Source organism: Ambystoma mexicanum, chromosome 2p (genome assembly GCF_040938575.1).
Source record: "Ambystoma mexicanum isolate Mex_15411 chromosome 2p, UKY_AmexF1_1, whole genome shotgun sequence".
Lineage (NCBI taxonomy): Eukaryota > Metazoa > Chordata > Amphibia > Caudata > Ambystomatidae > Ambystoma > Ambystoma mexicanum.
In genome coordinates this window covers 673,686,243-673,706,756 of record NC_090923.1, presented here as the reverse complement: position 1 = coordinate 673,706,756, position 20,514 = coordinate 673,686,243, and the positions used below count along the sequence as shown (strand labels likewise).

General features: G+C 48.1%; 1 protein-coding gene across 1 annotated transcript in view; it reads right to left on the bottom strand.

Moving 5' to 3' along the window:
* The window catches only part of PAF1 (PAF1 homolog, Paf1/RNA polymerase II complex component), a 391,339-nt gene that overhangs the window by 33,320 nt on the left and 337,505 nt on the right, over positions 1-20,514 (bottom strand). Inside the window, exons 12-13 of the mRNA XM_069644251.1 lie at positions 14,819-14,924; positions 14,371-14,455 (exon numbers count right to left, since the gene is read on the bottom strand). Coding sequence (XP_069500352.1) covers positions 14,371-14,455; positions 14,819-14,924 — 191 coding nt within the window. The remainder of the gene's footprint in view (positions 1-14,370; positions 14,456-14,818; positions 14,925-20,514) is intronic.

The window sequence follows — 20,514 nt, the reverse complement described above, 5'->3', positions numbered from 1 at the left end:
AATGCATTTAGCCTTGTTTTATTCTGGACCAGCCCATTTTGAATGTATCTAGCCTTGTTTTATCAAGGACCAGCCCATTTGTAATGCATCTAGCCTTGTCTTATTCTGGACTAGCCTACTGGAATGCATTTACCCTGTGCCAGTCTTGACTAATGTGATTTACATTAGCCCTGCCCAACTTCCCATGTACTTGACCTAAACATTACATGCTATTCTTTGACTTAGCCCAGTCTACTGTGCCACCTAGTACTGTGACTAACAGATTCAGTCCCACTGTGCTACCTAGCCCTGCGATAACCCAATCAACATATTCTATCATGCTAACTAGACCTAGACAAGCCCATCTTTGAGAATACCTATCCAGCTCCACTAACCTGGCCAGCGTCATCGCCTCCACTGTCAGATTATTTTCCTAGCATGCCTTCCGCAGTCCTCTTTTTCGCTCTAGGTATACTAGTTAGTATATACACTTTATTGGGCCCTGCTAGCCCTCACAATTGCGCCCCTCTGATACTGCCTATCCTGCCTAACCATCACCTCAGCTGTCACCAGGCTCACATCTCAGCCCAACCCCTCAACACAAAGCCCAGCCACCACCTATACCGCAATACTAACACCAGGAACTCCAGACTTCGATCAAGGCTGAACAAACTCTATGAACCCCCGGCAAGACTTTCACCCAGATCCAACGCCACTCTTAACCACTACCGAACCATTATGCCACCAATTCCGAACCCCATAATACTCAGCCCACCACTAAGGTCACCATTGAGCAGAGCAGAGCACAGCTCCTCAACACAAGACCTTTGACCCCATACACCAGACTGCAAGCAAACATCTAAATATACCACTGCTCAAGGGGGCATTATTAAACACCAGGTCCCTGTTGGCACATGCCACAGAAATTGCAGATCTGATCTTAGCCGATAACCTCAACTTTCTCGCATTATCCGATACCTGGCTACATGCTGCAGCAGGACCTATTCTCACGCTAGCTGTGCCTGATGGCTACACCATTCTCAGACAAGATCGACATGAGTCCCGAGGAGGCGGTATCGCCATCATTTTCAAATCTAATCTCGCCATGAGGCTTTCCCCCTCCCAAAATTTCAAATCCTGTGACACCCTCACAGTCACTACCACTGGCCAATTCCCAAACTCTAACTGTACACCTGATCTATCGACCACCTGGTCCTATAGGATCATTCGAGAAGGACATCTGCTCCATACTCTCTAGTAACCTCAAAAACTCATCACGAGTTCTACTCCTTGGCGATTTCAACCTGGGATACAATGATCCCCTTGATAAACCTGCCTTGAACATCCCCACCGCCTTAACCGAACTTGACCTGCGCCAAAAAGTCTCCTCACTCACCCACCCACCCACAATAAAAGGGAGAATACTAGACTGGGTAGCCGACTACAATTGTCATGCTAACATCATCTCTATCTCCCCTTTAACATGGTCAGATCACTCCATCGTGTCCTTTGCACTTACCACCACCAGACACCACCCCAATAAGATCCCCTCCGCCCCACCCACCTTAACTAGAAGTAAAAAAAAAACACTACCGATAGGCTCATCCCAGCCATCCCCCCCACTCTCAACTCCCTTCCAGACAGCACCGACCCAGGTACTCTGGTCGAGGAGTACAACAAAATTATGGTATCATCACTAGATATAATTGCCCCACTCAAACCGAGACCCAGCAAACCTAAAACTCACCTGAACAAATGGTTCATCCCTCACCTCAAAGAGCCAAGGCAAAACAAAAGAACCTGCAAGGCCGCCTGGCGACTACTACCCTCAGAAGCCAACAAAACTCATTAAGATAGCCACCCTCTACAAAAAAGAAATCTGCCTAGCCAAAAAAAGAGTCATACAACACCTGTATCTCCCAAGCCAACTTCAGCATGAAGGAGTCGAGATAGAAACCCCTATTTCCACGGCAGGCATGTGCACAAAAGACAAAAGTTGGTGCGCCAGCATCCAACATGCACTCACTAATAAAATATCAACCCTCCAACTCAAAATAGCCCAAAAAAAGCATCCTTAAACACGCCCATCAGCTCATCGCTATCCAACACTCCTCCTATCACTCTCACACAGTCAAATTCTGAGCCACCTTCTACACCTAACTCACCACCCACTCGCTTCAAATTCTCAAAAATATCCATCCTTGAAGTTGAAAAAATTATACTTTCACTTAAACCCTCCAACTGGCAGGGTGACCCCTGCCCAGCACAACTCATTAAGGATGCAGCAAGGGACCCAGCCCCCTTTGTTTCTAAGCTCATCAACGCCTCCTTTGCATCCGGCAGTATCCCTGCCAACCTCAAACAATCATGGGTGCTCCCCTGACTAAAAAATAAATAAATAATAAAAAATAAAAAAAAATCACTCGACCCCTCAATACCTACTAACTACTGACCTATCGCGACCGTACCCTTTATATTAAAAATTCTCGATAAGGTCGCCTACATACAAATCCAGAAATACTTGGAACTCCACCACCTCCTAGGAGCACACCAATCTGGCTTCCGACCACAACACGGCACTGAGACAGCCCTCCTAGACCTTAACACCCAAATTGATGAATTAAGGGACAAGGGGAAAACTGCCATCCTTATCCTCGACCTCTCGGCTGCATTGGACCTTGTCGACCATAAGGTCCTATGCAGCCACCTAGACTCAGGTGCTCACTTCTCTGGGGAGGCCATAATCTGGATTGTGTCCTTCCTTAGTGAAAGGACCATGCAAGATTTTTCGCCATCAGCAGCGGCAGACCCTATCCCCATCACCTGCGGAGTCCCCCAAGGATCCTGTGTCTCTCTCACACTATACAACATATTCACTAAGCCCCTTTTCGACAATCTGGACAGTCTTGGTATCAACTACACTAACTATGCAGATGATACACAGATTCTCCTCCCACTTTCAGGGGATTACAATAAGGATTTGGCCTTTGTGAATAGGGTGTATCTCATCATCCAGGCATGGATGGCTAATCACGGTCTATGCCTGAATGATGACACAACAGAGCTCATCATCCTAGGCACCCCCACAAACCTCAAAAACGAGTTTAGTGTAGTTTATTTATTTATACGGCGCACCGAACCCTGGGGTAACTGGCTATTGAATACGCTAGGGATTGAATACGCTTCCTTCGTAATCGATGGCAACCTTATCAAAGTGGCCAACAAGGTTAAAACTCTTGGTTTCTACCTCGACTCGACCCTTTCCTTCTCCAAACAAGTTAACACGCTGGCTTCCACTACCGGATACACATGTAAACTCATCAGAACTGGAAAACCTTTCCTCTCAAACAGTTGCATCACCCTGGCCAGAGCTCTTATTTTGTCCAGGCTTGACTACTGCAACACCCTTTATGTTGGCACAAACAAAGCTATCATCAGGAAACTCCAAACACTCAAAAACAACGCCCTTGGAGTGGCCAGGAGAGACCACATTTCGGAAATCAGGCGCCAAAACAACTGCCTCTACAAATGCTAAAATGAAATAGAAAATTGGGTCACTCACACAAATCCTTGAATAACGCTGCCTCCAGCTATCGCGCAGAGAGATTCCATAAAAGGACCTCCACCAGACTAGCCAATAGCAACTCTCTCCTCGTCGCCAGATTTATACTTAGCAAGGTAGGCGGTAACAGCTTCCCCATCAAAGCAGTCCAGCTCTGGAACTCTATGCCACCTGCAATCCGAGAAGATCGGCCCTACCAGAACTTCAGAACCAAATGCACCATCTGGCTCAAATCTTCAGATATCTAATTATAGGCATGTATCCACCAGTTGTAATACTCCTACTAGTGGACTGTTTCAAACTGTATATCTTCTGTCTCCCATTATCTTTGACCCTCCCATGTATTTTTATGACTATCCCATGTACATTTGTACCAGTTTTGTAAATTATCTGTTGTGTATATTTGTACCTGTTTTGTAAATTGTCTATTGTGCAACTAAGCTGAGAAATTCTAAGTTACTCACTGTAGTGACTAACATAATCTTAGTCCATAGTCCCCTTTCCTCCATACTGTATGGGCGTCCCTTCCAAGGGACGTGAGACAGACCCTTTTTCACCAGAAAAAAACCTTCTTCCCCTTTAAATTTAGAGGCGCGCAGGGGCGCGGCCCAGGGAGCATGCGCTGCCCAGACTCCGCCCTCCGGTGCCACACCTCAGTCCCCATTGACGTGTCGACAATAGATATAACATTGCCTAATGACACCAGTGATATTAGGGGGGTGGTTGGTGGAACGTATGGAGGAAAGGGGACTATGGACTAAGAGTACGTTAGTCACTACGGTCCCCGTCCCCTTTCCTCCATACTGTATGGAAGAGTACAAGTGATTGTAGCCCCAGGGTGGAGAAGAGACCCTCTTTAAGCAAATAGGTTCCTGAGAACCGCCTGTCTGAAAGCCGTATCAGATCTGGAGCCGGCATCCAAACAGTAATGCTTGCAGAAAGCCAAGGGAGAGGCCCAAGTGGCCGCCCTGTTTATGGACTTGCCAAGGGACATGGCGCTGGAATGCGATGGCGGTTGCCTTGGCCCTGACTGCATGGGCATGCATGTTGGCTGGGAGCGACTCGTGCTGGCCGTCGTACGCTTGCTTGATGGCGAAGACCATCCAGCGGGATATAGAGGCCTTAGAGGCCTGATAGCCTGGCCTCGAGCCACCGAAAGTGACAAACAGAGCGTCCGACTTGCAGAAGCCCTTCGCCCTGTCCCAAGTAGAATTTTAGGGCACTCCTGACATCCAGGCAGTGCAGCACTCTCTGTGCTTCATCCTTGCCTCATCCTTGGGATCGGGAAAGAGCGTACGAAGGACTATTTCTTTTTTCAAGTGAAATGCAGAAATGCCGGGTGCGTCCGCATGACCACCTTGTCCTTGTGAAAGGTGGTATATGGTGACTTTGCGAGCCGAGGTAAGACCAACTAGTAAGGCCGTCTTGATGGTGACCAGCCTAAGGTCCACAGGCGCCATTGGCTCAAATGGTTTGTGCGCCAGTGTGCCCAAGACTATGTTAAGGTCCCACACAGGGTGCGATCTCCTGACGGACGGGTAGAGCCCAGCGAGACCAGTCAGATGTTTGACTATAGGGTTGGAGGAGGAAAAGATGCCTTCCTCCGAGTTCCTGTAAGCCCCAACGGCTGCAAGCTATGTGCGGCAGGTGTCCAACTGTATATGAGCGAGGTGCGCCGAAAAAGAGCATGTCGTCCAAACTGCAGGCCAAGGGGTCTACTCTCTCGGAGTCTGCCCAGTGGCAGAATCTGTTCCATTTGCTTTTATACTGGGTCCTGGTGGCCTTGCTTCTGGCGTCCTGTATGATCTCCAGATTGGTCTCTGATAGGCTAAGGTGCCGAAGCGTTACCTGCTCAGGTACCACACTTTGAGGGCTAGTTTCCCTGGAGCGGGGAGGATGATTCTGCCCACCTGTTGTGCCAGAAGATGTGCTGGGCCCGTCGGAAGGTGTATGGGGGCACGACCGAGATGCTGAGAGTTCCAAAAACAATGGCCTGGCCGGCCACCATGGAGCTATCAGAATGATGAGTCTGTGAGACTCTGATCTTGCAAATTACCCTGGGGGGTAGGCAGAAAGGCGCAGGCTTTCATGCCGGTGCACTGGAGGTGAAATGCGTCGCCCAGAGAGCCAGGGCCCTGACCCTGCCAGGATGTGAACTGGGAAATTTCTTGTTGTGCCAGGTGGCAAAGAGATCCACTTGGGGGTGACCCCACTTGTTGAAGATCTCCTGAATAACAAGGTTGTTTAGCTGCCACTCGTAATTGACTGATTCTAGCCTGTTGAGCCTGTCTGCCTCCAGGTTGGATTCCCCCGGGAGGTGGACTGCTGAGAGGTACATTTCGTTTCCAAGGCCCATTTCCCACATGTTGATCGCCAGTCTGCACAGAGGATGGTATCCAGTGCCTCCCTGCTTGTTGACGTAGTACATGCTGGTCAAGTTGTCTGTCTGGATGAGGACAACCTTGCCCTTGAGAAGTAGTAGGAATGCTCTGAACGCTAGCCAGATGGCGTTCAGCTCCAACCGATTGATGCGGTATTCCTGCTCCCGTCGAGTCCAGGTGCCATGGATCGAGAGATCGTCCAGGGTGGCTCCCCAGCCCTCGAGCGAGGAGTCTGTGATGATGGTGACCTGCGCAGAGGGCGGCGGAAAGGGCTTGCCCGTCCATAGGTTGCAGTCCATGGACCACCAAGTTAGGTCCGGGTGGTGAGATGGAGGAACGTTGATCATCTCGGATTGCGAGCACTGCTCCCGATTCCATTAGGTCGCGAAGTGCAGCTGAATCCTTCTCATCCTTAGTCTTGTGTGCGGCACGGCTAGCAGAACCGCCGGTAGTACACCCAGGAGATGTTGGTACCACCATGCCGAGGTCACCTCTCTGCTGAGGAAGTGAGCAGCGGCAGAGATCTTGTCTTCCGACGGGAAAACCCTCTCGCAGCACGTGTCCCAAATGAGTCCCAGTAATGTCAGTCTGCGTAGGGAGTAGCTGTGACTTCTTGAGGTTGAGCGAGAAGCCCAGGTCGTGCAGTGTGTTCATAAGGGCATGGGACGAGTGGTGAACCGCTTCCGGAATCGTAGCCCTAATGAGCCAGTCGTCTAGGTACGGGTAGATGTGGAGGCCCTGCGCTCTGAAAAGGGCCGCTACAGCGTTCATGAGCCTGGTAAAGACCATGGGGGCCTAGTTGAGGCCAAACGAAAGGACTTTGTGTTGGAAATGTTAGCCCATGATTCTGAACCGTGGGAAAGAACGATGAGGCTGCAAAATTGGGATGTGTAGGTATGTGTCCTTTAGGTACAGGGAGCAGTCTCCCTTGTCCAATGTCTCCGCCATAAAAGCTGGCGTAACCATCTTGAATTTTTGCAGGGGCAAGGAGAGGTTGAGGGTGGAAAGGTCCAGCTCAACTCTCAGGCCCGCCTGGTTCTTCTTCTGAATGGCGAAAATTCCTTGAGTAGAAGCCGAAGCCTCGCTGGGAGGCTGGAACTTCCTCCACTGCCTGGCTCTCTCCGAGCGACTGGATTTCCGCCAAAAGAGTTGCTCCTGTGGGAGTGGAGGGGAGGAGAGGCTGGAATAGGGAGGCTGTACCCCGTGGATACTATGCAGAGGATCCAGGGGTCCGTGAAATTCTGGTGACAGAATTGTGCATGGAGAGCAAGCCTGCCCCCCACCGGAGACACGTGGACCCGAAGGGGCGTGTCATGCCTTCTTTTCCCTCAGAGGCTGAGGAGGGGGGACTGGAAAAAGCCCTTACTTCCACTCACTCCCCCGCTTTTTTTTGTTTGCACCGGTTCTGAGACGGCGAGAGGTCTGGCTGCCTGGATCTGCGTCCCTGGAAGCCGCAGAACCCTCCATATATATACAACCCTTCTCAGAGCACTGCTGAGATTGGGTGTCTGATTTGGCCATGGTCTTAGTAAGAATGGATAAAGACTTTGCCGTTTGTGAGCTGTTCTTCTTGTCCAGCTCTTCGTCCGTAGAGGAGTGGAAGAGGACCCCCACCCCTTGAACGGTAGATCTGGAATGCACTCCTTGACATCCGGGTTGAACTTCGTTGCCCGTAGCCAGGCTGTTCTCCTCATGTCCGTGGCAATGCAGATGGCACGGCCTGAGGTATCGATATGCGCCACTGTGGATTCCATGAGGTCATGCACCATCAGCTTGGTTTCCGCTAACCCCACCTAAACGTAATTTCCCGCTGTAACCGTTGGTTGGCGGCTGCCAGCATGGCGTCTGCGTTGGCCTGACGCAGGTGCAAGGAGGCGTTGCAGTAGATCTTCTTGCCGTACAGCTCCAAGATCTTCTCCTCCTTGCCTAGCAGCGCCACAGAGGAGGCGGCTGAGGACTGAAACTTGAGTATAGTGATGCTGCAGCGATCACCGAGGAGTGTAGCTGAGGATGGGTCGAGCAAGAGTATCCCCTTCCATCTGCCTGTACTTGGCGTCCAGGCGTCGGTTGACCTGCTGGACTGAGTGGGGCTTGAGCCAACCCTTCTTGGCCAGGGAGACTACACCAGTTTGCAGTGGAATCCCCGTGTTGGCAGAGGGGCATCTCGTGAGGACCTCAGCCAGAATCCCCTCTGCCGGCTGTTCAACCTCGGTTGGGGGAGGCCCAGGTACTCCGCCAGGCCAGCAAGACGTTCATGGAAGGTCCTGGCTGAGGATGGCGTGTCCGGATCGTCGTCCTCATCCGTATCCTGCGGAGGGGTAGATGGCACCGGAGGCTGGGGTACAGGGACAGCACCCGGTGGCTGAGGAGGAGGCGGAGGAAGCTGAGGTGGCTGTGGAGCCGGAGGAGGCAGCTGCATCGGGGCCTGGGGGCCCGATGAAGGCATCTGTGGTGCCTCTAGCATGGCGGGGAGGACTTCCCTGACTGCGTCTTTGATGATAACCCCCATCTGAGGAGACCTCATGAGGCCGAGAAACTTCTCGAAGAGCACTTCCTCAATGGCCAAAGAGGTGGCAGGGGGGTACCGACAGGATAGCGGGGGGCTGCTGGAGCCGCTGAGCACCTAGTCCGTATGGACGCAAAGGAAAGTTGCCCTGCGCAAATGAAGGGTAGACTGTAGGCCACCTACCTGGTTGAGGCCAGTCCCACCTCGACACTCATTCTTTGCTGAATTTGTGGAATGGTGTCGCACGGGTGCCCCTTTCTGGAGCGGCGGCCATTTTGTCGAGCTGCCTGCCACATGCCTGCAACGTGTTGCTCTGCCTGCTGGGCCCGGCCTGGTCCAAGACTCTTGCGTGTAGATCACAAGGCCTACCCTGCTCCTCGGGCCTCGGCCTGGTAGGTGCGACACCCTCAACCCGGGGGTCAGTAGAGCTGCGTTTAGGCGCCCCCTCGGACGTACTGCTGGTAACAGGGCGTGGCCCCTCAGGTGTTGACCCGGTACAAGAACCCTCTGGTCCCTCGACACTGCGCCCGGGAGGATCCAAGTACCCCTTGACCCAAAGGCCAGTAGCTGTAGCTGGTCCCTCCCGCGCGAAGAGTCTCTGGGAAGGAGTCTCCCTTGTTGGGTGCGCTAGAAAATATCGGCCCTACCTTGGGCCTGGTTTGATGCTTCACGAAGTTCTTAAGATCCTCTGGAGGCGACCTCTGGAAGAGCTCCCTCCACCTGGCTAGTCTGTTCTTCAGGGCCTTCAAGGACAGCGAGTCACACGCCGAACATGATTGCCAACCTTGGTCTGAGCCAAGGCAACGTAGGCAGAGTGCATGGGGGTCTGAAGTTGGGGAGTGCCCGTTGCAGGGACACCTGCTGAACCCTGTGGAAGTCGACATGCGCCGGGGAGGAGCGTGATGCCTGAGGACAGAGTACCTGAATGATAGATAAGACAAAAAAAGACAACGTATCTGCGCGTGGAATTACATGGCTGAAGCCAAACCCAGGAGCGCTGGTGAATTCGGCCCGTTCCTGTCGATGCGGAAAAGGGGACTGAGGTGTGACGCCAGAGGGCAGAGTCAGGATAGCGCATGCTCCCTGGGCCGCGCCCCTGCACGCTTCTAAATTTAGAGGGGAAGGTGGTTTTTTCTGGTGAAAAAGGTTCTGTCTCCCGTCCCTTGGAAGGGACGCCCATACAGTATGGAGGAAAGGGGACGGGATGTAAGAGTATCTACTTGTATCCTTTGCGCCCTGATTCCTTCGGGTCTGGAGCGCGTTACAAATAAACAAATACTCTTCTTTTCTACAGGTTCTATGTGAAAAGGCCTCATTATAAATGTCTCATAAGAAAAAGACTGATTTTGTTAGACCGTTTTTTCGTTGATCCAACATCCAGCATTGAAGTCGCCTTTTTTCTTTTTATAATTCGCTGGGTTTCACACCCCAAACCACCCATTGCCCGCCCCACCCACGTCCCACATTCTGCCACGCTATTCCCCCCAGAACCAACCTCCCTCAGCCCCTGCAAAATCCCTCCACACCCAAGACTCCCTCAACAAAAACACATGCATACACACACACACCTACACGTACGTTTATTAACATTTATAAAGCGCGCAGCAGCCCTGAGGCATTGTGGCGCTGTTACAGACAAACCATTACTGGTTACAGAAAAAAACTTATTACATGACTCGTGTTTACATGTCTCATGTGCCTCCACTTCCGGGTCCCGCTGAGCCGGTCAGTCCCTTTGTGCACTCGTGTGCGGCAGGGGCGTGAAAGTTCCATTTAGAAAGACTGCTCCGTGACCTCCGTGCGGTCACGGAGCAGTCTTTCTAAATCGTTTTTTTAATGTCGTTATTTAGAAAACAACATCTTCACTTAGGACCCTTCTACATCACTCGGCTGCGCTTGAGTGTGAGGGAGAATATAACCATCTTTAAAATAAACTATTTTGCTAGTAACAACAGGGGATGTCGTAGAAGATGCACACAGTCTCGAATTATGCTGTTTTTTCTTTTACCCATCCATAATAGCATGCCTATGTGGCCTGTACTATAGGTACCAATGCCATCTCACTTTTTGTACACAGACATTGTGGTCCTGATACACATGTGTGGTGTGCTGCACATAATGTGTAAGCACTTTGTCTGTTGAAAAGCAGATAGTGTGTATCAAGTACAGTTTCCATCAGCAATGTACACCAGTGCATTAATATTTATGTCCTTTTTTTGAGATTTTGTTATGGAAGAACCGGGTGTCATCTCAAAATGACCTGCAAAGTAAGCATTAACAGAGAGCCGAGACAGACATAAGGTAAATTGCCTGTGAGAGCATGGTTTGAGTTGCATATACTGGGTGTTCAAAGCAGAAGAGTGAGGACTGGGACTAGAGGACATATATTTAACATTGAGCATTTATTGTTTGTGGCTGGTATTTACATATTTTATTACATTTGTAGTGGGTCGGAAGGAGGAGGAGTCAGACACTTTGAGGAAATGTTTTAGTTTATTAAACTAAAGGAATACGACCTAGGTCTCCTTAAGACTAAAGGGAATCACCAACCTATATAAAGAAACTAAAGGTGCTGGTCAGATGCCAGGAAGTCCAAAGTAACTATGTCCTCCGTCCAAACTGACCCTACCACTAAATAGAACTAAAGAAAAATTAGACTGGTCTTGGTAGAGAGTACAGCCATTACTGTACTCAAGTAAAGCTCCACCACGCTTACTACCTAAAATCGTATACCCATATGCATCTAGTCTAAATTGTATTTGCTATATCATCCAGTTGCATAGGGGGGCCACAGTTCGCGCCTAGCCTGTTTGTGTAACATAGTCATACCATGATTTAAGCTCAACTTCATTAGTCAGCCATATTTTGCATTCAGCTCCTCCGTGTAGGGTGGCCATGCTTGGTGTTTAGCCTGCTTGTGTTAAGTAGCCATATTCTGCATTTAACCTAAATTGTACTAGGTAGCCATATTGATTACATCTAGGAGTCCCTATTACAGTGCCAAAGCTAAATCCTAGGGTATCCATTGCTGTGCCAAAGTCAATTCTGAGCATTTTCTGTTGCTGTTGCAAAGGTTAGATCTAGGCCTTTTTCCCTCACTCTACCATAGGTAAATCTATTGTGTGGCTAATGAATTGCTGAGTGTGTCCATTGCTGCACCCAAGTCAATTCAGAGTGTTTCCTGTGATATTCTCAAAGTTAGTCCTTTTCCCCTCTCTACTGTAGTTAAATCTAGGTGTTTATAAAGTAGTGCCAAAGTTAATTTCTGAGTGTTCCATTGCTGTCCCAAAGTCAATTCGGAGAGTTTTCTGTTGCGTTGCCAAAGTTAGATCCACGCCTTTCCCCCGCTCCACCAAAGTCAAATATAGATGTTTCTATTACAGCACCATAGTTAAAGCTAGGTGGTCTCAACTGCTTTCGACCCAGCTGAAGCGGAGCGTCGTTCCACTGCAGTGCCAAATTTAAATCATTGCCTAAATTGCTCTACCATAAGTTGAATCTAGGTGGCTTTCGACTGTTCCGATCGAGATGAGTCTGAATGCTCTCCCTCACTGTGCCAAGTAAAATGTATGTGCGTTCCACTGCTTTTCCAAAGCTGATTTTACACACTTTTCTATCCCGGTGCCAAAGTTAAAACAGAGTGTTTGCCATCGCTCTACCAAAGTTAGACTAGGTAGTTTCTATTGCTGTGCCAAAGTTGAACCTGTGTCTCTCCCCATTGCAGTTCCAAAGTTTATTCTTGGTGGCTCTAGCTTTCACTCCTCGCCCTGACACTCCAGCCCCTTTCCCCCCGGCACAATTTTCTTGTCTCTCTCAGCAGCCCCACCCCCCACTACGCAGCCGACACGTCTCCAACCTAAAGGCGACACAGGCAGCCCACCGGTGAGCCATTTTCCAGAACCCACCGGGCCCCTCCTCCCAAATCGCTCCCCACCCGTCCAAACCCACCCGACTGCTCCCGCCCACTCCCCTCTCTTGCACAGAAATAATGCAGCTTGGGCAGCTCGCTGGCATACAAGCACCCCAAACCTCATCTTTACAACCCAGCGTGTATCTCGCACTATAAACCGCCCTCCCCCGCGGAACCCTCCCTCACCCCCACCCGTGGCATGCTGCACCATCCCTCGGCTACCAACTCACTGCCCTCCACCCCACCCTCTGAGACATCTGACTCACTCAGTGCAGCACAAGCTGCCCAGACCAACACAGCCCATCTGCAAACCGCTTGCATACTCCGGTGCCCCTTAAGCGCCCTTCAAACCGCTCAGGCTGTACTGTTGACAGACTGCCACCTACACATTGCTCTCCCCTTCTCCTTCCCCCAGTTCACCTCTTGCTCACGAACCCTACTCTCCGCAGCCTTCCCCACCCACGCCCAACCCTGTCCTAGCCCTTTTCACATCCCTTCCAAAACACCCCCTTTTCACGTCTGCTTCAAAACACCCTTCCCTGATCAATATCCCTCTAAACCTCCCTCCTTCTGAACTTCACACAATGCACTCAGACATCCATGCTCCTCCACCCACACGCCCAACCCACTACCACTCCCGATGCCGACCTCACAGCAGATTCCTCTTTCTCTATCCTGGGTACTCAGATTGGTTGCCAAAAATAAACAACATTTTTTTGCTCATATCGACTGAAAACCCAGACTTCCTAGTCATCACTGAAACCTGTTTCACGGATTACTTCAACCCCATTGCACATAAGGCCTTCCCTCCCAGCTCGTACATAACAGGCTTAGCTATCCTTTACAAACATCGCCTTTCAGTAATATCCACAGAGTGTACCTTGAGACAACAAATGCAAATACATTCTCTCTAAGTCCAACACGGCCCTTCCGCCACCCACAGCTTCCTTTGCCTATACAGGCCACCCGGCTAAAACCAACATTTCGCCGACTCTCAGACTCCTTCTCATCCATGCCGATTCAGTACCCCGCACTCACTGTATACCGCTCTTTCATCAATGGCAATTTTTTCAATGTTTTTTTTTTATTAACAGAAATGTTGTGCCAAAACATACAGGTTGCGGGTTATGAAGGGGTGGGTGGTCCAGAATATTAAAAAAAAACAATAGGGCAGAAGGGGCTTGGGAGGGGGTCCCCCCAAAATAAAAATAAACATTTGATTGTTATTTTGGCAACAAAGTTTTATTAAAAAAACATTTGAAAAAAAAGTCAATGAAATAACAGAACAGTGCTCACTTTGTTAGGAGATTGTAACATCTGGTTTGATGTCTCTGTATGACCTGCTCTCTCTCTCACCGACAATCTGGAAGCTCCCGGCCTGACATAACACACCAGTCCGGTAGACTTTGGCCAGAGGCATGTCTACCCGTACACATCAGTATACAGCAAGGACTATGACAAAATTCAGTCGTGCTGTTCCCATAATTCTCCGCCTACTTACACCAAACTACACCTCAACACCTTTAACAGCAGAATGCAGTGCAGACCTATGACAAATTTGTGCACGCTGAACATATAGCGAGTCTCACACTCTTTTTTGGTCAAATGCACACATGCATCCTAATCGTATTCCATGACCTCCAACACTCTGGACTTCGGTCCTCCGAATGCGTTCCCACTAACAGCACATTGAGACTATAATAATGGTAAAAGGCGGTATGCAAGTGACAAGTACAATACAATAACTTGTAATTTGCATTGATCTTCTCAAACATGGACTTTGGTTATATAAAACAGAGAAAATAAATTGATAATTACTCTTTTCAAGAAAAAAGCAACATTGTTAGTATGCTGCATTCACAGCCGAGGACATCCTAGGGAGCCTGTGAAATGCTAAAACGCTACCAAAGGCAATTTGAAATTTCCATCTCAGGCCTTTTGTCACTTTCAAATGTTGAAGGAGGAACAGACATTCTAACACATATATATATATATATATATATATACACACACACACATACACACACAATACCTGATCCCTGTGTCTCCTTGAAGGCATCCATGTCCTCCTCTTCCTCCTCCGGCTCATGGTTCTCAAGCTGAGCCTTGCGAGCCTCCTACAAAGCACAAATGGATCATGTTACAGGAGTCTCATCTTTCTGAGCCGTCATACCATAGAGCATAACCCAATTCTTTGAGTACTGGAGTGGTTTTCACAAACATGTGGCTTAAAGAACTAACAAAATTAATAAGATGTTTTTTTTTTACATAAGCTAAAAAAAAACAGAAGTGCGATAAGTAATGGGTGCTCCTATCTCACCCCAGGGGCAGCATGGCTTGATGACCACCTGCCCCCTCAGCTCCTGTGAAGCAGACGCATAACTGCTCTTCCTTCTCAGGGACTTTACAGTCACCAACAGCATACACATGCCTCCTCCAGTGTAGGTGCAAAAAGCATAGATTATGGTCCTGTGCCGTACCTGTGCTTCCAGCTCTTTCTCATTCATGTCTCTGTGCTTCACTACCAAGAAGGCATTGGTGCCCGTCTGCACACCAGCCTTGGCTCTGCGCTTACTCAACCGCACCCTAGATGAGAGAGGAAGGGAAAAATTATCCAAAGCATCAGAAAGTAAGTATCAGGTGTCATCTCCTGGCATCTTATAAAATACACTTAACCAGAACATATCCTACATACCACCCCTTCCCACATCCCCAGGAACTATGTTCTCCTCAATTCGCCCATCTCTAGCCATCCTACAAACAACCCCATCATCAATCAGGACACACCCATCCAATCATCCAAAATGGGTGTGCTCACCGATATATCTCAGTCACCCTGACAGGACATGTGCCACACACACTATACCCCCAACAAACAAAAAAATGTAACACTGGACCCTTCATAGATCCCATACCTTGAATGTTTCCCATCACAAGGACTACTGGAATATGGGGTAAGAAGTAAACCTCAGTATTAAGGAAAGAATGTAATACTACAGCTTATGCACCTCGTTTTAGTTTTTTTCTCTGTCACTGAAAGCAATGGGTAGGCTGAAAGCTCACCAAGAGTTCATCTTCCGATTCTTTACCACAACACATGCTATGGGGTATCCTCAGAGCCATGCCCTTTTCTTGCAATGTTTTCTAAGGAATAATGTAATCGATTGGCATTCAGAGCATTTATAGCTTCAATCAGACAAGTACTACATTTTGGAAGTTTCGGTCGTGTGTGGTTCTCTAGCAATCGACTACTCAGTGGTGGTGCATGTGGCCATCCGGTGACTCCTCACGGCCTGCTTTGATTTGGAAGAGTACTTCTGAAGACCGATCTGCCGCAAGTTTGTCTCTAAGGAAGTCAGATGAAAGGGCATAATTTCTTATCTACTTATATGAAGGTCCCTCCACTGGCAGGGAGTCTTCCATTGGAGAAGTCCTGCTTCTTTGACTAAAGGCTTTTAGGAGCAAGCAATCAAGATCTGAAGAGAGGAAAGAGGCGTCAAAACGGTGAATGGCAATGGCCAGACCCATGCTTCTACAGAACATAAAACAAAGCATTTCTAAAAGAGAGCGTGTGCACTGTTAGGACAGTTTTTCTAAAGTGCAATCAAAGGGTTCATAAAGCCATACCGCAGAGACAGCACATAAGCTCCACTCTAAGTATAAGGCTGTGCCACCTGAGAATTTGGTAGCATGGACAGAGCAGCCAGGCTGATTTTAGGAGGGAGAGCGGGCTGTAGCTTGGTACAAACCAATTGTAGCATACATATGGTCCACCGCAAAACAAACACTACGCATTGTAAAAATAAATAGTTTATTTAAATACAAGTAGGCCAAGAGTACTCTTGGAAAAATAAGTACTATCACATATCATATAAACAAAATTGTAAAACCAACTCAATACTTAAAAGGGAAACAACCCACAGTAAAACCTTATTAAGAATAGTAATCAGCAGTTCGAGGTGAGTCAAACCTATAACACATTCAGAATGCAATCAGCTATTCTTGGTGAGTAAAACCAGGCTATACATAGTTTTCAAATATAATCAGTAACTCAAGGGTAGTAGACCCTGTCAGTCATGCATTGACACTCCATTATTAAATCACATAGTAGACCAAACCTGTTACAAGTATACTCTTTGCAACATTACTTTTTAGAACACAGTTTAGAGCTACTACATCAACTCATACTTTCTAGAGGGGGCGTAAGCTACTCAATGATGAGTATTAACACACAATAACTATTTCTGAATGCACTTAGCAGTTCAAGGAAAGTAAAATCTAATTACACTTTAAGACCAAGGTATTTTAAGGTAAGTAATGGACCCTATGACTATTTTGGAACCGCTCCAAGCAGTTTCAGGGGAGGCACAACCCAGGATTATACATATAGAAGAGTGGCAGCTATTCAAGGTAAGTGACCAAATACTTTTAAGAGGGGCTTCAAGCAACTCAAAGACAAGTATTAACTTGTACACTGTTTTAGGTCTGTATAAAAACAGATCAGGGTGAGCAAAACCCAATTACACTTTAAGAAGAACACAATGCTATTCAAGGTAGATAAACCCTATGGGTAAGTCTCTACATACCTTCAGTTAAGCAAAGATATATTATAAGGCATTTATAACGCGCCTGTACACAAGTGTTTCTAGGCGCAACAAGACAAGGAAGGGTAGTCAGACATAGGATAAAACAGACGATCTTACTAGGCCTTGTGTCATTCAGATCGTGCAAGTGCGAGGGGGAGGGAAGAGGACAAGTGCTGGGGGCTGGTGGGAGTGCAGTGGCAGGGCGCGGTAAGCGCTGTCAGGGTGGTGACTCAAGTAAGTGCAAAGAGGCAGGGAACTGTGGGGTTGCAGATGCAGTCCCTAAGTGGGTGGGTGGTCCGGAGGCAGTGCAAGGGGCTACTGGTCGTGCAGGAGCCTGGTGCCTGTGAAGTTCAGTGGGTGGTCAGGTAACCAGTTAGCACAGCAGATGGGAACATCAGCAGGGAAGAGAGTGAGAGAAAGCAGAAGCAAAAAGGAAGACCTTGACTTGCTTCAGGAACCTTAGGTAGTCCTGCTCAAGTTTCAGAGAGGCAGCAAGGATGTTCCAGAGGGAGGCCCCAGCCGAGGACAGCAATCTACCCCCACTCTCTGCCTAGAGAAGCATCTGACCCTCAGAGTTGGAGGTGGATAAGCGAAGGACTCGAGAAGGAAGATGCTTAGGAAGAGATAGTTGGATGTAGTGTGGTCCCCAGCCACATAAAGCCTTGATGACAATGCAGAGGGTCTTGAACTTGGTAGGGAACAGGAGAGGTAGAGACTGCAGCAGGATTGGCCAGCTCCTTGCAGATTTTGAAAGTTCGGCCGAGTTGTTAGAGGTCGCAAAGACGCGGGTTTGGATGTAGACTCTCTTCTTGGACTAGACTAAACAGTAACAACACTTATTACTTTTCAAAAGGGGGGAATCAACATTCAAACTAAGTAAAGCAACTTATATACTTATAACTTAAGGACACTTTGTAACTTCTTCTTTCACAGAGATACAGTTACCACACTAATTCTTTCGGCAAGTAAGTACTTTACACTTGTTATACTTCAAGACAGAAGCCTTTTCTTATCCATTCCTTCCCGAGTCCATTGCATGAGTTTTCTTAGAGGCAGAAGAGGGATCCTAGTGGTCTAGGTGTCAGCTGTAAGCAGGCTGAGATAGGTTTCAGTTGCAGGAAAGTCAAAGCTCCATAGGAGATCGTCCACAACAAGTAGCATTCATTTTCATAGTTAAAGTGTTCAGGGACTCCACAGAAGGCTCCCTATATGTGTTCCAGCATTAGGCCTGGGCAAGTGGTATGGGCAAACTCCCAACCACACAAATCACATACTCAGCCTCACAGGATGCCCACCAGACTTAAGTTAAGTATTGCGCAAGCCCACACAGTAACAAAGGAGAAAAGAAGTGCTTCTAGGTGGATACCTTCAGGATGCAGCGGCACAGGACCCAGTCCCTGTATTCTTGCCCTGGACACTGGATGGGAACTTGCAGCAGCAGTCGTCAGAGCAGGCTTCTAGCAATGGATACTTCACGGATTCTCGCAGCTCCGTGGATTTGGCACCTTTTTACAGCGGTCAGATAAAGAACGAATATCGCTGGTCGGATTCTCTTCACTCTCTTGGTCATGTACTTTGGTGAAGGAACTTTAGGGATTTGAATCGTGTCTCTAGAGAGCCAGGAAGAGGCCACCAAAGTTTTGGGCGGATTCGGACTTTGGAAGTCTATGCACCGCACAATGGCTCGAGGTCCGAGGGTATTGCAGCGCAGCAAGGTTGTAGCACATTGTGGGATGGTTCAAAATGCAGGTTTTCTTGAGACTAGTGATCTCACCAGCCTCTGGATAGGAGTCATTGCGTTCGGGACCCCAGGTCAATTGGAAGGAAGGGTTAAAGCAGGTTCTGGTTACACACAAGACTCTTCTGTCACTGGAAATCTCTACAGCTGTTTTTTCTTCTTCTTCTTCTTCCTCTTCCTCTTCAGTTCTAGCTCCAGTGGGCGAGTATTTATCAGGAACTACAGGACAACTTCTGCAATCTTTCCCTGCAGTTTACAGAAAGGGGCGGTCTGGCTGACCCATCAGGACACCCCCACTTGGACTTGGTTCCTTTCATGCAAGGTGGAAGACAAAGGGCTGCAGGGTTTTTGACTCCTCCCTCACTTCCTGCCTTCTGAGACACTCTGGGGCCTGGGTGGGGAATACAAAAAATTCCTGCTAAAGAAAACTTCCACTGAGGTCGTTCCTGCCTAAAATGGCAGGGAAAGACCTCAGAAACAGCAGGAACACAAGACATGGTGAAAAAAAGAAGGAGCCCACCATTGTAGCAAAATGGTGACCCTTCTATTCATTACCGAGGCTGATTTAACAGCCTGCAGGCAAGAAGACTAAAAAATCCACCAAGGTAAAACCACTGCCACCAGCCATTCAAGTAAACTTGCAATTGTAACAAGAATAGTACAGGTAAGTAAGAAAGGGGATATGTTGTATCCCCCAGCACTCCACATAAGGTGGGGTGTGCTGGCTCACTTATATAAAATGTAAAGGGGATCCAAATCCCTCTTTACTACTTGGGAACAGTAGTGCACCCAAGTACGTGAAATAGAAATTAACAGGGGAGCCCAAAGGAGCAACCCAGCCTAAGCCCATAAAATGCAGAAAACTATAACTTCAACCATACACTATGGAGAGACATACAAAAGGTCACCCATAAAAAGTATAAAAGACTAGGTGAAAGGGGAAAAAAAGCTTCCTCCTCACCTACGGACAAGGTAAAATAGTTACAAAGTCCGAAGAAAATGTTCTGGGTTTGACACAGGTCAGGAAGATTTATCATAAATATGAACATATTACCTAACATGCACATTGGTTTCCAGCGCACTGTCAAGCAGTAAGGTAGAGCCACACTTATCTGGCTCATTCATTAAGTTAGGACAGATTTTCTAAAGACCTATAAAACTATATCTTAGGCAATACAGAATCTTCAACTCTTAGTATAAGGCTGTACCACCGGAGATGATGTTAGCATGGACAGAGCGAGCAACCAGGCTTATTTTAGGAAGGAGAGACGGCTGTAGATGGGTACAAAGAAATAGTATACATATTGTCCAAAGAAACACTGATGCACTGATATATTGTAAAAATAATGGTTTATTTTATAAACTTGTAGGTAAAGATAAAGCTTTGGAAATGTAAGCACTATTTTTTTTTTTTTTTTATTTGATTTAATTGTATAGAACAATTTTTACAAAATTGAAGAGGTGTAAAACGAAGAAAAGAGAAGTTTCCACGTTAACTGTTCCAGGTTCCCCACCGTCATTCTTTGTCCTGCGCCCCAAACATCTCGCCCGCGAGGCTCCGTCAGATCAATTCTTTTTCAATTCGAGTTCAGGTTCGGAGTCAGGGTCAAATTCAGCTTCCCCCCAGGAGGAGATGAAATAGGGACGCCCGGCTGGCAAACCAGCCCCCTCTTAACTGCCATCAGGTGAGCAGTTTTAACTCTCGGAAGAAGCCCACCACCGCAATCACCCAAGTAGTCTTTTCCCCACTTAGAAGCCGACACCACCATTCCTCTTCATCATAGATATATAGATTTTTGAACAAGTGTCCCAGATGTCTCTGGCGGGGGCCCGTGACTCCTAAGCAGTTTAG